This window comes from Lipotes vexillifer, unplaced genomic scaffold (assembly GCF_000442215.2).
Source record: "Lipotes vexillifer unplaced genomic scaffold, Lipotes_vexillifer_v1.1 scaffold36, whole genome shotgun sequence".
In the NCBI taxonomy this organism is placed as follows: domain Eukaryota; kingdom Metazoa; phylum Chordata; class Mammalia; order Artiodactyla; family Lipotidae; genus Lipotes; species Lipotes vexillifer.
Window position 1 is genome coordinate 2,267,633 of NW_006792448.1, and position 16,243 is coordinate 2,283,875.

Below are 16,243 nucleotides of genomic sequence, written 5' to 3' on the forward strand. Positions count from 1 at the left end.
TTCTACATTAATTACATTTTTGGTTAGTCTAATAAAATTTGCTTTCTAAATTCAGTATTTTCTACATTCTTTGAGGAAGCTAGGACTAGGAAGGGATTTTTTAAATCTCATAAGCACTTATTTTTGCAAAGAAAAAACTGCAACTCAGCTTAAGTGGTTACCTAAAGTCACACAGCTAGTTACTGTTAGAATTGGAACTGGAACCGGGACTCTTGTTTCTCAGAGTGGGGTGATGGGAGGCACTCAGTACAATGTCAAAGCCATTTTTTAAAAGGAATGCATCTTCATAGAGAATTATTTCACTTAGATATTACTTTTTATAGGATCTGGAAGGACATTGGTTTTATAATAAAACACCAGTGTATTTCGGTTTTGTTTTTCTATTTTTAAGATTTTTTTCATGTGGACCATTTGTAAAGGCTTTATTGAATTTGTTACAATATTGCTTCTATTTTTATGTCTTGGTTCTTTTGGCCACAAGGCACGTGGGATCTTAGCTCTCCAACCAGGGATTGAACCCACACCCCCTGCGTTAGAAGGTGAAGTCCCAACCACTGGACTGCCAGGGAAGTCCCAACACCAGTGTACTTTGGAGAATGGAAGTGAACACTAATTCTTGATGCAAAGCCTTGCATTTTTAAAAACAATATGAAAAACTCCAAGCTCGGGTGTGTGCTCCCTCTCTTCTGCCAGTGGGAGGGCCTGGGGAGGGGTAAGAAGCACTGTTAGGCACCCCACTTGCTGCCCAGTATGAGTAGCCTGCTAAGGGTAACTGCTTGTTGGGGGCTGCAGCCTAGCTGGATTTCAATCAGAATGTTCCTTTTTTGTGTGTTCTCTGGCAGTTTTCCAGGTATGGGAAAACATGTGAAGTTAGCCCGTGGCCCCTGGCAGCCACCATTATCTTGCCTTTCTGCCACCAGTAAGCATATTTTAAATAACAGCCTTCCCAGGGTTCTAGTTTAGGCTTGTGGGCCACATTCAGACCCTGTCCAAGGAATGGAGAAAACGACCACATCATTTTACCCAAGTTGGTGGTGCTAGAGCACAGCCTTCTGCCCTCCCCCTTCCTCCCCCCTGCATCATCTCCTCTGGTCACAGGATTGATTCTTCAGCTGTGATTTTGCATGTAATAGAAAGCTAGTTCTCGCAATCAGAAGCTCGATATTCTGGGAAAAATCCAATACTGGCTGGAAATAACATGGTGGACACAAAGCTTTTCATCGTATGTGCCAGTGAATTTTAACAACATAGAGATAACAAGACTCCATCACTGAATGATTGGCTTTGAAGGCCATTTGCACGTTAACTTTAAAAAGAGTCTTGCTTGTGCGCTTCCTCCCCCCCTTCCCCACTTCGGCAGAGTCCCATTAATTTTGCTGAAGGTTTTATTTTCTGCTGAAAACGCAGGAAATTTAGACAACTCTCTTGGAATCCCCCCAAAACTAATACAAACAAGATACATATGCTTCTCTTAAGGAAACTAAAAATAAATTATTTGAAACTATTTAACTGTATAAATTCCCTCTTGAAAGGAAAAGGAAGTTTATATAATGAAGCAGCCATGACTGCTGTTGACAGGGTAAGATACTCCCACAACTGCCAGCTTGTCCGTTTGACGTAAATTCACTACTTAGCACAGATCATGTTCAGTGTTCATTACCAACATGTACAAAACCATCAGAAACATCTGAAAATGGAGCCATTTTCTCAGGGCTCTTGTTTTTACATTTGAGACTTTCTACAATAAAATAAGTCTGCCTTTTTTTTTTTTTTTTTTTGAGAAGAGAGTCCATTTGACGAGGAATCCATTCCTGGAATGGAAGCTGTATGTACTAAAAAGAAAATACCATGAATGAAAAAGGCACAATATTCTCCACGTATTTTGCTTCTCTACCAATGAGCCATCTGATACTATCTCTGACAAAGCTAATTTTTGTTAGTTTTTTAAAACCTGTCTTTTTTTTTTAAACTTATTCCATAAATGTAAGTCCATTTTTTTATACACTTCCCTAAAGGACCAGTTTTGTAAATTAATAAAAGTGTAATTTGACAGTTATATCTAAAACTAAGAGATGTGATTCTTTGCAGTTATAGTAATTGCATTAATTTATCCACTTTGCAAAGGCAGTTATTTTTTGTTCTTTTTGTAATAATGTCTAAAATCTAAATGATTTACAGTGTTACATGTTAAAATAGATATTGTCAGAAAATTATAATCAACCACTCCCTAATTTAAACTTATTTTTAATTTCTAAATTATGTTTAATTTCTCATTTTTGTTTTATAATTGTTTTATAACGTTAAAATATACAGGATGCTTTCTAGTATGATGACAATATGACAAAATATGATATCGTATAAAATGTCTTTGCTGTAGCTTCTTACATTATATTTTCAGTTGATTTGAGTAATGTCAGAGAAGCTTTATGTCCTTGTCATTTAATTTGTAAATCTGCAGCTGAAAATAATCTTTAAAAGATAGCATAAGAATTAGGACTTGTCACAGAAACAATAAAAAAGAAGTTAAGTAAAATACCTAGTAACTCCTATAAGTGTAAGAGGGTTAGTATTACCCTTAAGGAGCCTCAGTCAGATTGGTTAATGCAAAGTGAAGACTAAGGGCTTCCCTGGTGGCGCAGTGGTTGAGAGTCCGCCTGCCGATGCAGAGGACACCCGGGAAGATCCCACATTCAGCGGAGGGGCTGGGCCCTTTAGCCATGGCCGCTGAGCCTGCGCATCTGGAAGAAAAAAAAAAAAAGTGAAAACTAACGTGGAGGATCTTCCCTGGTGGGCCAGTGGTAAAGAATCTGCCTTCCAATGCAGGGGACGCGGGTTCAATCCCAGGTCGGAAAACTAAGATCCCACATGCTGCAGAGCAACTAAGCCCGCGCACCACAACTGTTGAGCTCAGGCACCTCAACAAGAGAGCCTGCATGCTGCAAACTACAGAGCCCACGCGGTTTGGAGCCTGCACACCATGAAAACCCGCACGCCACGAAAAACCGCATGCCACAACTAGAGAGAAGCCTGAGTGCCACAACGAAGAGACCGCAGTCCACAATGAAAGATCCTGCATGCCTCAACAAAGATCCCGTGTGCTGCAACTAAGACCTGAAGCAGCCAAAAAAATAAGGAAAATAAATAAATAAAAAAGAAATATTAAAAAAAAAAAAGAAAACTACTGTGGAGTATGCTTATTGATGTAAAGTTTCCAGTTTATACTTCACCTGACTTGGGAATAAAATAAATGGCCAGTAGTTTGGTTTGGGTTTAAATGAGTAGGTGCCTATTTGGGAGTTGAGTATATTACCCTGCTTGTTGCAGCAAATTACTTATTAAAACACTGAGAATAAACTATCAGTATGTTTGAAAGCAGAAATTGTAAGCTATCGAGGTAGTTCATTTTTGATATTTAAGTTTAATATATTAGGACTTAACATAAATGGGTGCGAATACTTGTGAACATAAAATTCTGCGGAAGCTAATATTCTGACTTGTATTACTACAGTAGTCATAGCATCGCACTGGGTTGCTCTTGGATGACTCTGAGAGAGAATTCTGAAACTCAAAAGTTTCTTCTTCCTCTTCTCCTAATTCAAGTACCAGTGTGAGATGAAAATATCATTGAGAGAGCTATAGTCGAGATTATTTTGATAGTTTCCAATATGAAGGCTAATCCCTTCCCTTTGTTCCAAAAACATAAAAGTAATAGATGAACTATAACAAGAGAACCTTTAAAACATATAGCCTTACCCCAAAATGAGATAGACACTTCAGGATCAACCAGAAATAGAAAAAGCCGTCAATGCAGATAGCAAGGTCTGAAGCAGTGAGGCTGCCAAGCCTCAGGCCTGGAAGGAGATGGGAGTGGCTGGGAGCTCAACTGCTGCAGGGCAGGTGTAGCACTAAGGGGCCCAGTGAGAGGCAGCATGCTAGTGCCAGGTTCCCTGCTAGAAAGTGAGAGCTGGAATAGACCACTTACTGAAAAGAGCCTGCATAGAAGTACTAATAATGACAGTTAAGTTCTATGCCTAGGGAGGTGGGAGGACAGAGAACCAGCTTCACGATGGGATCTTGAGCCCGTTGTGAGGGATGTGGCTTGGGGACGGACCCTGCTTATACTGCCTTCAATGTGACTGCCGGGCAGCAGCCCTGAGATACCAACAGTGAGACCTAGTTTCAGACTGGGGGCTCTAGGAAGCTGCTGCATGACCTGTAGATTTGGGGGGATTAAGCTACATCAGATGAGCCTACACAACCAAAGTTCCAAAATACATGCCAAAATCTAACTTAATGCTAAGAAAGACAGCCATGAACATAGTCATGATCATAAGTAAGGTAAATTTATCCAAAGAGAATTAAAATTTAATAGGATAATTTTGAAAGCACTCTAAGTATTTTTAATACCCTTAAAGATAAATGAAGGATATAATATTCATTGAGATGAATAAATAATTATGAAATAAAAACAGGGAGAAATGAATTAAGAACAGACTCAGAGAACTATTCAATTAGAAAGCTTAGAATGAAAACTATAGTCATTAAAATTGAAAGCTCAGTAGACAAAATAAGTTCTAAACTGGGTACTATCAAAAAGGGTTAGTAAATTGGAAGGTAACGAGAAAAAATTATCCAAATTATCTTTATGGAAGAGACTAGGTTGTCAGATGAAAAGTATGCTCTGAATACTGAGCAGGATGCATAAAGATAAGTCAACACCTAAACACATGGTTGTGAAACTCAAGAGTGTTAAAGGATAAAAAGTAAATCTTAAAAGCTATGAAAAAGATTTTCTACAGGGGAACAGTAGTTAGATTTGCAATAAACTTCTCCATGACAAAAATAGATGCCAGAATAAAGTGAACCAATATCTTTAAAGTGCAGAAGAAAGTAACTGTAATTCTAACTATAATTCTTATTTATATATAGTTAAAATATAATGTAAGAGTGAATGCAAAATCAAGACATATTTCAACCACACAAGGACTAAAAGAGTTTATTAGCCATAGACTTCACTGAAAGCACTACTAAAGGATGTACTTCAAATAGAAGAAGAATAGATCTGTAAAGAAGTGGAACGCAAGAAAGAGTGGTGTACATATGTAAATATGTAAATTCATATGTAAATTTAGTTCATCATTGACTTTTTAAAAACCAATTTTTGGGGGCTTCCCTGGTGGCACAGTGGTTGAGAGTCCGCCTGCCTATGCAGGGGACACGGGTTCGTGCCCCGCTCCGGGAAGATCCCACCGTCCAGAGCCTGTGCTCCACAATGGAAGAGGCCACAACAATGAGAGGCCCGCGTACCGCAAAAAAAAAAAAAAAAAAAAAAAAAATTTATGGGGTTTTTTAAAAGATGAAATTAAAAATCTAAGCTACTGTAACAAAACAAGGAAGAATGGGGTCAGGGGCTTGCTGTTCAAGGAGCAGTGAAAGTATGTTAACCTCCTTAGATCTTGTTCAGGAGGTAGACAGCAGTATTTTTAAAGTTGGATGTGTATGTTAAAATTTTAAGGGCTACCCCTGTAAGAATAGAAATGCTATCTTTAGCCTGTAAACCAGCAGAGAGGAAAAGGAGGGGCCAGGATAACAAAAAGCTTTATTAATTCAACAGAAGCTGGAAAGGGAAGACAGGTTTGGAAGAGGTAAACTTATAAAGGATGGCAAAAAAATATGGCAGGTTATACATTCCAGAGATGACGGCCACAACATCTTCTGCTTCACGTGCTCTTCTAGAACTTTGCCACTCCTCAATAAATTGTGTGTGGCACCATTTGGTAGTAACACTAAATGGCAGTGACAGTAAGTGATTTCCAACATTGAATCTCCTGGAACCTTCAACCTGTGAGGAAGCTCATGCAGCCCAGAAGAGACCATGCAAACAAGAATCAAAGGCTCTGGTCCCCACCCACAGCTGTGCCCCCAGCTCACAGCCAGCACCAACTTGCCAGCCATATTACGATAGAGAGCTGTCATAAAAGTAGATTCTCCAACCGCCACTCAAGCAGCCCCATGTGAAGCGTATGGAGCAGAGACAAACTGTTCCCACCAAGGCCAGCCCAAATTGTTAGCAAAACAAATGATTATTGCTGTTCTAAGCTGCTAAGCTTCGAAGAGCAGGCATACCTTGGAGATAATTTCAGGTTCGGTTCTAAACCACCGCAATAAAGCAAATATCACAATACAGTGTGTCACAAATCTTTTGGTTTCCCAGTGCATATAAAAGTTATGTTTACACTAAGTCTATTATGTATGCAATAACATACTGTCTAAAAAAACAAATGAGCATATCTTAATTAAAAATTACTTTATTGCTAAAAACTGCTAACCGTCATCTGACAATGCAGGGTTGCCACAAACCTTCAATTTGTAAAAAAAACACAGTTATCTGTGAAGTGCAGTAAAATGAGGTATGCCTGTAGTTAGTTATACAGCAATAGATTACTGATACAAAGTCACAAAACAAGATGGTTGGAATAAATTCCAAAGATATCAGTAATAACAATGTAAGTGAATTAAACTCAAAAGTCAGACTATTAGATTAGATTTAAAAATTATAAAGCCTAGCAGCATAGTTGCTTTTAACCGTATTTGTTTTCAGTAACACAGAAAGTTTGAAAATTAAAGATATACCTAGCAAATGCTAAACAAAATAAAGATGGTATAGCAATATATACATATATATATATATATATATATATATATATATTTCTTTTGGAGGGGGGCTGCATTGGGTCTTCATTGCTGCACACAGGCTTTCTCTAGTTGCAGCGAGCAGGGGCTACTCTTCGTTGCGGTACACGGGCTTCTCATTGCGGTGGGTTCTCTCGTTGCAGAACATGGGCTTCAGTAGTTGCAGCACGTGGGCTCAGTAGTTGTGACACGCGGGCCCTAGAGCACACGGGCTTCAGTAGTTGTGGCACGTGGGCTCAGTAGGTGCAGTGCGTGGGCTCTAGGGCCCACAGGTTTCAGTAGTTGTGGCTCGAGGGCTCTAGAGTGCAGGCTCAGCAGTTGCGGTGCACAGGCTTAGTAGGTCCATGGCATGTGGGATCTTCCCGGACCAGGGATCGAACCCGTGTCCCCTGCATTAGCGGGTGGATTCTCAACCACTGCGCCACCAGAGAAGTCCCAGCAATATTAATATCAGTAAAACATACACTTATGAATAAAGAGAAGCAATACATAATGATAACGTTTTTAAAAATAGGCCAATCATGAACGTACAGTCACTTTGAATACAAGAGTCATTCAGAGGAACTGATAAATACTTAATCACTACGGGAAATTGTGATATAATGTTATTAAAAACTGATGACTCTTTCAGGCAGTGAATATTAAAAAGAACAGTTACACTTGTTGGTGAGAAAATGAGAGCAGGAGCTTTCGTACATTGTCATTGTAAATGGGTTGTTATAGCTCCTTAAGCAATGTCTGGCAACATCTATTAACATTACAAACAACTTTTTCAGCCATCCCTCTCCTGGAATCTCTCCCAGAGAAACAAAAGTGCCCATATATAAGAACAGATCTACCAGGATGCTTATTGCAGCCTTGTTTATGGAAACAAGGAAACAAAATAAATTGGATGCCCATTAGTAGAAGGACATTTTGATAAATTTTACATATTTTACATGTACTATAAACCTATAATACATTGTTACTGTTTTGTTTCTGAAATCAGTTTTCTTTTACAATGACTTAAAATAAAAATGTCTTTATTTCCTTGTGTAGATCTACAGTTCTGTCTAGTTTCATATTCCTCCTGTCTGAAGAAATTCCTTTAACATTTCTTACAGTGTGGGTGTACAAGTAATACATTATCTCAACTTTTTTTAGTCTGAGAAAGTATTTATCTTACCTTCCTATTTGAAAGATATTTTTGCTAGTGATAGAATTCTTGCTTGACTCTTTTTTCAACACTTTATTGATGCTGCTCCATTTAGATTGGCTTGCATAATTTCTCCTGAGGAGTCTACTGTAATTCTTAGCTTTGTGCCTCTGTATTTAATCTGTTTTTATCTTGGGCTGCCTTCAAGATTTTCTCTTTCTCTTTGGTCTTCAGTAGTTTGAATATGATGCATCTAGTTGTGTGGTTTTTTTCTCGTATGGGTGGGGCGGGGGTAGTTTAGGGAATACTTTGGAGTTATTCTGAGCTTCTTGGATCTGTTATTTGATTCTTTTGTTATTTAAAAAAAATGCTCAGCCATTATCTCTAAAAGATTCTTTCAAGTCTACTGTTGAACCTATCTAGATATTCTTTACTGCTATTACCTTTTTTTTTTTTAATTCTAACATTTCCACGTGTTACTTTCTTATAGTTGGTTTTTTTTGTGATTTTTAAATTTTGTTTTTGTCCACATGGGGTCTTCGTTGCTGCATGTGAGCTTTCTCTAGTTGTCGCGAGTGGGGGCTACTCTTCGTTGCGGTGCACAGGCTTCTCACTGTGGTGGCTTCTCTTGTTGTGGAGTATGGGCTGTAGGTGCACGGGCTTCAGTAGTTGCAGCAAGTGGGCTCAGTAGTTGTAGCACATGAGCCCTAGAGCACACAGGCTTCAGTAGTTGTGGCACACAAGCTTAGTTACTCTGTGGCATGTGAGATCTTCCCAGACCAGGGCTCGAACCCATGTCTCCTGCATTGGCAGGCAGATTCTTGACCACTGCACCACCAGAGAAGTTCCCTCTTATAGTTTTCAACTCTGCTAAAATTCCCCATCAATGCAAGCATATTATAGACTCATAGTAGATTTTGTATATCATAATTCTTTTAAATTCCCTATTTGATATTTTCGATATCTGTGTATCTCTTGAGTCTGCTGATTACTTTGTCTCTTGGACATGGATTGTTTTTACTTGCTTTTTGTTTATCTCATAAATTTTGATTGAATGCTGGACATTATGGTTAAAACAATATAGGTGGAGGTAAATTGTATGGAAATAAGTATACCTTTTTGTCTGCTAGACCAGGGGTGGTAAACTTTTCTGTAAGGCACCAGCTAGTATTTTTTATTTTGTAGGCCGTACAGTCTTTGAAGTGAAGTGTACTTTATCAGATATTAATATAGCCATCCCTACTTTCTTTAGATTAATATTTGCATGTTATATCTTTTTCCATTCTTTTACTTTGTATCTAACTTTATTTAAAATGAGTTTTATATTTGAAGTTTCTTATAGATTGCATATAGTTGGGTCATGTGTTTTTTTATCCACTCTGCCATTCTTTGGGTTTTAATTATTGTATTTATACTGTATACAATTAATGTAATAACTGATATGTTAGAACTTAAGTCTGCCATTTTACTTTCTGCTTTCTGTTTGTCCCTTGTTTCTCATCTGTCTTATTTGACTGCCTTCCTGTGGATACTTGAACATTTTTTTAGAATTCCATTTTGACATATCAGTAGTATTTTTGTGTATACTATCTCCTTGTATAAATTCACTCTAGGCATTTACATACATAACTTACCACAGTCTAGTCGTGTTGACATTTTACCGGTTCAAGTGAGATGTAGAAACCTTCCCCTCTTTAAATCCCTTTGCTCTCCCTGGTTTATAATGTAATTGTCTTAGGTGTTCCTTTACATCCATTGAGAACCACATCAGACATTATAATTTCTGCTTTAGCTGTCAAACATAATTTAGAAAACTCAAGAGGAGAAGGAAAGTGTTGTATTCACCTGTGTTTTTGCTTTCCATTGTTCTCTTTCAAGAGAGATATTGATTACTTACTTTGAGTTTTGCTCTTATAACTATTTCACATTCAGATTCCCAGAGGCTATTGACTCTGAGGAAGCAGAAACAAAACAGTAGGCTCTTCATCTGTAAATATGGACGTTGAAATGACAGTGCAGAAAAATGAGGTCATATTCTGAATTAGACACTTTTCTTGGAATTGGTAAGACCCTACCACCACTTAGTACTGTGCAAGTCTAATGATTTAGGGTGATACAGTGATAAGAGTACAAATTAGGATCTATTAATCAAAGGACTGAATAAGCTCCAAATTTCCTTCTAGATGGGCAAGTCTATAATTTATCATGTGAAATTTATAATTATCACCATACTAAGTTCAAAAGATTTTAAATCCTTTAGTAACTGATAAACTTAATTGTAAAAATTCTTGACAGAAGTAATCTTGAAGAGCTCTTTTGCATGATCTTTCCAATGCTGTTTGAATTGCAAAGCAGTTGCCCTCATTCTAATTAATTCTGTGTCAAGGAAAAACACACAGACTCTATATGGGGATTTTCTTTCTTTATCAGGCACAAGACCTAAATGTGATCGAAGAAGTGATTCGAATGATGTTGGAGATCATCAACTCCTGCCTGACAAATTCTCTTCATCACAATCCAAATTTGGTGTATGCACTTCTTTACAAACGAGATCTCTTTGAACAATTTCGAACACATCCTTCATTTCAGGATATCATGCAAAATATTGATCTGGTAAGTGTAAATGGAGATATTTATTATGATTCTTTTTTAAATATTAAAGTAGAGAAAGTTTAACAAACCTTGATAAAAAAAACTGCAATAATTAGTCTCTTGAACGTTAACTCTATTTGCTGTCTCTTCTGCTATAACAATTGTCACCTTCCGTATGTGTATGTATTATATACAGACATATATATACACGCATATATATTTAGTAGAATTGAGATCATACTTTATATAGTTCTGTATTCTGCCATTTTTACTTACCATTATTAACATTTTTCTGTGATATCATCAAATCTTTGAAAATCTCCCATTTTAGTATTTGTATAACCTGTATTATGGAGGTCCTAAAATATATTGACTCTTATCCCATTATTGCTCATTTAGTTCTCATATTTTGTATTAATTTATAATTATCAGTTTGTAAATACATCGTATCTCACCTTTTTTAGTTCTATTTTTGAAGTAGTCTTAAAACTGGAATTGTACTAGTTTTTGCTGTCAGAGGGATCAGTATTTTCAAGACTCAACCCATGTCAAATTGCTTTCCAGAAATACTGTACAATTAATGCATCTGTGTGTCATCTCATACTTCTGCAAGTGATGTATGAGAGGATGTATCTCACTATACTTTTACAGCTTTATTATAATTATTTTAATTTTGTCCTTTTATATCAAAAATGGTATTTCATTATTGTTTTTAATTTTTATTTCTTTCATTATTAGTGTGATTGAACATTCTTCACAGGTCTGTGAACTGTCACGTCCTGTCCTTTTTAAAAAGATTTTTCTGCTAAACTTTCTATTGTTGTATTAGTGTTTCCCAGTTCAGTTTGATTCCACAAAAATTTCTTGCATACCTAATCAGATTCATAACGCACAAGAGGAAACAGAAGAGCCACTATCCCTGTCCTTGTGTTACTTACATTTAGGAAGATTTTTAATAATTAAATTATTGCACAAGTATGAATATATAATTTCCATCATAAGTAAGTACATGTACACGCCTTCCTCCAGGGTGTACACCTCATAGTGGATTCGCTGCATAACATGTATCGTACCAAACCGTTTCCCTTGGAGTGCTGTCATTTTACTCTTCAACTGGTGGTGTATAAGATTTTGGGGGGTTTTGGGGGTCTTTTTTTGCGGTACACGGGCCTCTCACTGTTGTGGCCTCTCCCGTTGTGGAGCACAGGCTCCAGACGCGCAGGCTCAGCGGCCATGGCTCACGGGCCCAGCCGCTCCGCGGCATGTGGGACCCTCCCAGACCGGGGCATGAACCCGCGCTCCCTGCATCGGCAGGCAGACCCTCAACCACTGCGCCACCAGGAAAGCCCAGTTTGGTCAGTTTTATAGTAACATCTCATTATAGTGTTAATTTGGATTTCCTCTTTTCTGAAGCTAGTTCAAGTCTTTTGCCAGTTTTTTCTACTGAGTTATTTATCTTTGTGTAGATTCTTTGTATGTTCTGGATTCTAGGCCTTTCTTGGTTATGTTTTGCAAATATCCAGTCACTAACACAAGTACAGACTTTCTGATGTAACTCTAAAACTCCTCTCAAAATAGTCAAACATCAAATTCTCAGTTCCATTCTTTTCTTGGAGAGCTGCTTCCAGCTCCAACCAGGTTGTACGCTGGTTCTCCTGCCCAGCTGCAGCATCTTCCTGGGGATTTCCTTCACCTGTTTCCATTGGTTGATCTTGGCTCCTGTGAATTCTTCTTTCTTGGTTTACTGCTTCATGTTGGTGGAGCATATACTACAGTAGCTTTCTGGGGAAAGGGTGTATGTGAGGTAGGTTTTTTATTTTTTAGTTTCTCATGTCTGAAAATGTTTTTCTTCTCTTTTTACATATGACCTGCTGTCTTGGGAAGTTTTGGGGATCTCCCTATTGTTGTGTCCTGAAATTTCATGGTTTGCTGTGCCTCGGTCAGTTGTACTTGGCGCTTGGAGGGTCCTTTGAGTCTAGAGGCTCATGCTCAGAACTTTCAAATACTCATTTTAATTATTTCTTCCCAGTTGTCTCTCTCTCTCTCCGTCTCCTGCTATTTCCTCTCTATGAAACTCCCGTTAGATGGCCATTTCCTTTTGAGCCCCCTCCTGTCAATATCACTAAGTCTTATTTTTGGCCTGATCAGTGTCATCATATTAAGAGTCCTCCAGGCTCCTGCCTGGGGTCCGTAAGCCCATCTGTAAGGGTTTTAAAAGCTGAGGTAGAGAGAGGCTGGGTAAAATTGGGAGTGGGGAAGAGAGGGTGAGAGTGACCTCTGAAGTGAAAACTCCCAGTCTTCTTTCAGGATAACAGCAATACATAAATGGACACATGGACTCTGATCAAATTTAAGATACTTCAGAACATCTCTATCCATTCTCATTAAGCCAGTTTACCCAAGTAGGTTAATTTTTGCTCATCCCAGTAGAGTCCTGTGTACTTGTTCAGTACTTAATTGAAATCAGCTTTGAACTATAACCAGGCTCCCATTCCAGACTCTTAACACATAGTTCTGTAAACTGCTGAATACTCTGGAATCCACACAATTACATGAGTTTAACTACAAGTATGTATACTGTTGCAGATCTGTTCATTGATTTGCTCCATATCACTGCTGTGTAATGATTGCAGGTAAACAGAAATAAAAATTAAAACTCTTTGCTGTCAGCATGAAAGGATGCTCAACATCACTAATCATCAGAGAAATGCAAATCAAAACTACAGTGAGGTATCACCTCACACCAGTCATAATGGCCATCATCAAAAAATCTATAAACAGTAAATGCTGGAGAGGGTGTAGAGAAAAGGGAACCCTCCTGCACTGTTGGTGGGAATGTAAATTGATACAGCCACTATGGAGAACAGCATGGAGGTTCCTTAAAAAACTAAAAATAGAACTACCATATGACCCAGCAATCCCACTACTGTGCATATACCCTGAGAAAACCATAATTCCAAAACAGTCGTGTACCACAATGTTCATTGCAGCTCTGTTTACAATAGCAAGGAAATGGAAGGAACCTAAGTGTCCATCGACAGATGAATGGATAAAGATGTGGCACATATATACAATGGAATATTACTCAGCAATAAAAAGAAACGAAATTGAGTTACTTGTAGTGAGGTGGATGGGCCTAGAGTCTGTCATACAGAGTAAAGTAAGTCAGAAAGAGAAAATACCATATGCTAACACATATATATGGAATCTTAAAAAAAAAAAAAAAGGTTCTGAAGAACCTAGGGGCAGGACAGGAATAAAGACGCAGTTGTAGAGAATGGACTTGAGGACATTGGAGGGGGAAGGGTAAGCTGGAACGAAGTGAGAGAGAGAGTGGCATGGACCTATGTACACTACCAAATGTAAAACAGATAGCTAGTGGGAAGCAGCCACATGGCACAGGGAGATCAGCTAGGTGCTTTGTGACCACCTAGAGGGGTGGGATAGGGAGGGTGGGAGGGAGACACAAGAGGGAGGGGCTATGGGAATATATGTATACGTATAGCTGATTCACTTTGTTATATAGCAGAAACTAACACAACCATGTAAAGCCATTATACTCCAATAAATATGTTAAAAACCAAACAAAACAAAACAAAAAACCCTCTTTGCTGTCAATTTAATTAGCGTTTTCAGAAGCTTTCCTTAAGTCGCCTCAACTATATACCTAATGGTTGCAGCTATAGCAAATTACTTTGCCACACACACTCTTGTCATTTTCCTAAACTACTATCAGTATTATTTAAATTTCATTAACAGAACTGGGGCAGCTGGGTACTATTGTCATCTTTGCAGTTAGGATAAAGCAGAAACATCATTTCAAATGAGCATGTTTATATCTTAGAGTTAGACTTGACATTTATATTCTTTAATTAAATTCTCACCATTATGAACCAGTACTCCCGTGTAGATTTGTTGATATTTAGGATGTGTGAGAGCATCCTCAAGCTGCTTCTCAAATATTTCTTCTCTGGCCCCATGTCCTTCTTGTTTAATGGGAAAAGTTCCTCCTTTTAAAATTGATAAGTAGTGGTAACAAGATTATGAAACAAATGAATGCCCAAGGGACATCCATCAGAGCTTATTTCTACCTTTTTCTGTTGGCTAGATGCTTTTTGACAACAAGGTAGTCAACTAAGATCCTGCAAGCCGTGCAGTGCAGCCAAAAAAAATTTAAAAATAAAAAATAAAATAAAAAGCCATTTCTAGCCAGCCTGTTCATGGATTTGTCCAAATTCATTTCTAGTTTCTTGCTTGTACCATTTTGGGGAGTCGAATACTGAGATTAAGATTCACTGTGCATGTGAGGAAAGGTTCAACAAAACCCTTTTCTCTTTTACATGGGAAATTGGCCTTGGGTTAAGCTGCTTTTAGCTCTGTTCCTTGGAAATCTGATGAAGGTGGAATGTCAGCCATGTTAATAGGTAACACTGCTGTAGTAAAACGAGAATATGATAAAATGACATTTGAATGGTAAGTTGAGTCTGCACTGAAAGGACTATAGCTTTGGGCTTCCCTGAGTGAAAAAATTCATAACCAGGCCTGTCCTTTTCAGGGCCCTAGAAGCTGAGACTATCACAAGGGGTATTGGTTTCTGTTTGGGACATGGCTTCTAAGCTAGGGTGGCTATTGGATCTGTCCATGGTAGTCTCATTCTTTCACATTGGAGCTATCATTTGAGGGTCCAAAGACCAGCCCCGAGACTGCTGTGAGTATTCCCAGGGAAAACAAAAGCCTGGCGCTGTGCTGTTGGCATGCTCTTTTTCCTGGCCTTCCGTCCTTTTAAATTAATCTTATGCCCAGTGTGGCCTATTACACTCTTTTTTTTAATTTTTAGTTTTTTTTTTTGCAGTACACGGGCCTCTCAATGTTGTGGCCTCTCCCGTTGCGGAGCACAGGCTCTGGATGCGCAGGCTCAGCGGCCATGGCTCATGGGCCCAGCCGCTCCGCAGCCTGTGGGATCTTCCCGGACCGGGGCACGAACCCGTGTCCCCTGCATAGGCAGGCAGACTCTCATCCACTGCACCACCGGGGAAGCCCTTTTTTTAATTTTTAAAACTTTTTATTATGAAAAATTTCAAGTGTATACAAAGTAAACAGAACCGCTATTATATTCTTGAGCCTCTCGATGTCTAATTGGGTCTAAGAATACCACTCAGGAAAGAGCACTGAAGTGCTAAAATAATATCTTCTTATAATACTTATAAGTGTATCTCTTTCACATTCCAGGGTGGAGAATATCCTGGTTTTTCCAAGGTTTATCCAGATCTTTGAATTATAGAACTATCCAGTACGTCCTTTTTTAGCTTTCATATTTCTAACCTGCGTCATCCTAATCATTTTAGTCTGCCCTTATGGCAAACCCCTACCCCTTGTCTCTTTTGCCTTTCTCTGGACCTCTCTGATTTCAGTTTCTTTCTTCATTCCTTCCTGTCGTTTTTCTCCTTTTACCCTTTCCTTCCTTCCTTCCTCCCTCCCTCCATTTGTCCTCCTCCCCCTTCTCTCTCACTCACTCACTCATTCTACCTTTCTTTCTCTGGATAGTCACCTGAACTGTGCACAATATATGTCAGATAATCTATATCTGCAGTGTATTGGAAATGTTTTCACTTTAATTACCAATACCTCTTTTCATAATAGTGCATTTTTTTCTTTTTGTTTCTGATAAAAGACTAACCGAAGTTTCTTTTTTCCTGTGGTCATAACTGTAATAGATGATAAATGATCATGTTGTAATACATTGTTTGGATTATTTAGTTTTAAATGTTTAAACCACATCAAAAACCATTTGCTCCTTTTCTATTCATCTCATCATTAGCGTTG

The 16,243-nt window shown here is 38.3% G+C and overlaps 1 protein-coding gene across 1 annotated transcript in view; it reads left to right on the top strand.

Annotated features, from left to right (window-relative positions):
* DYM (dymeclin) overlaps positions 1–16,243 on the top strand; it is a 392,339-nt gene that overhangs the window by 301,318 nt on the left and 74,778 nt on the right. The window contains exon 15 of the mRNA XM_007465597.1: positions 10,259–10,441. Coding sequence (XP_007465659.1) covers positions 10,259–10,441 — 183 coding nt within the window. The remainder of the gene's footprint in view (positions 1–10,258; positions 10,442–16,243) is intronic.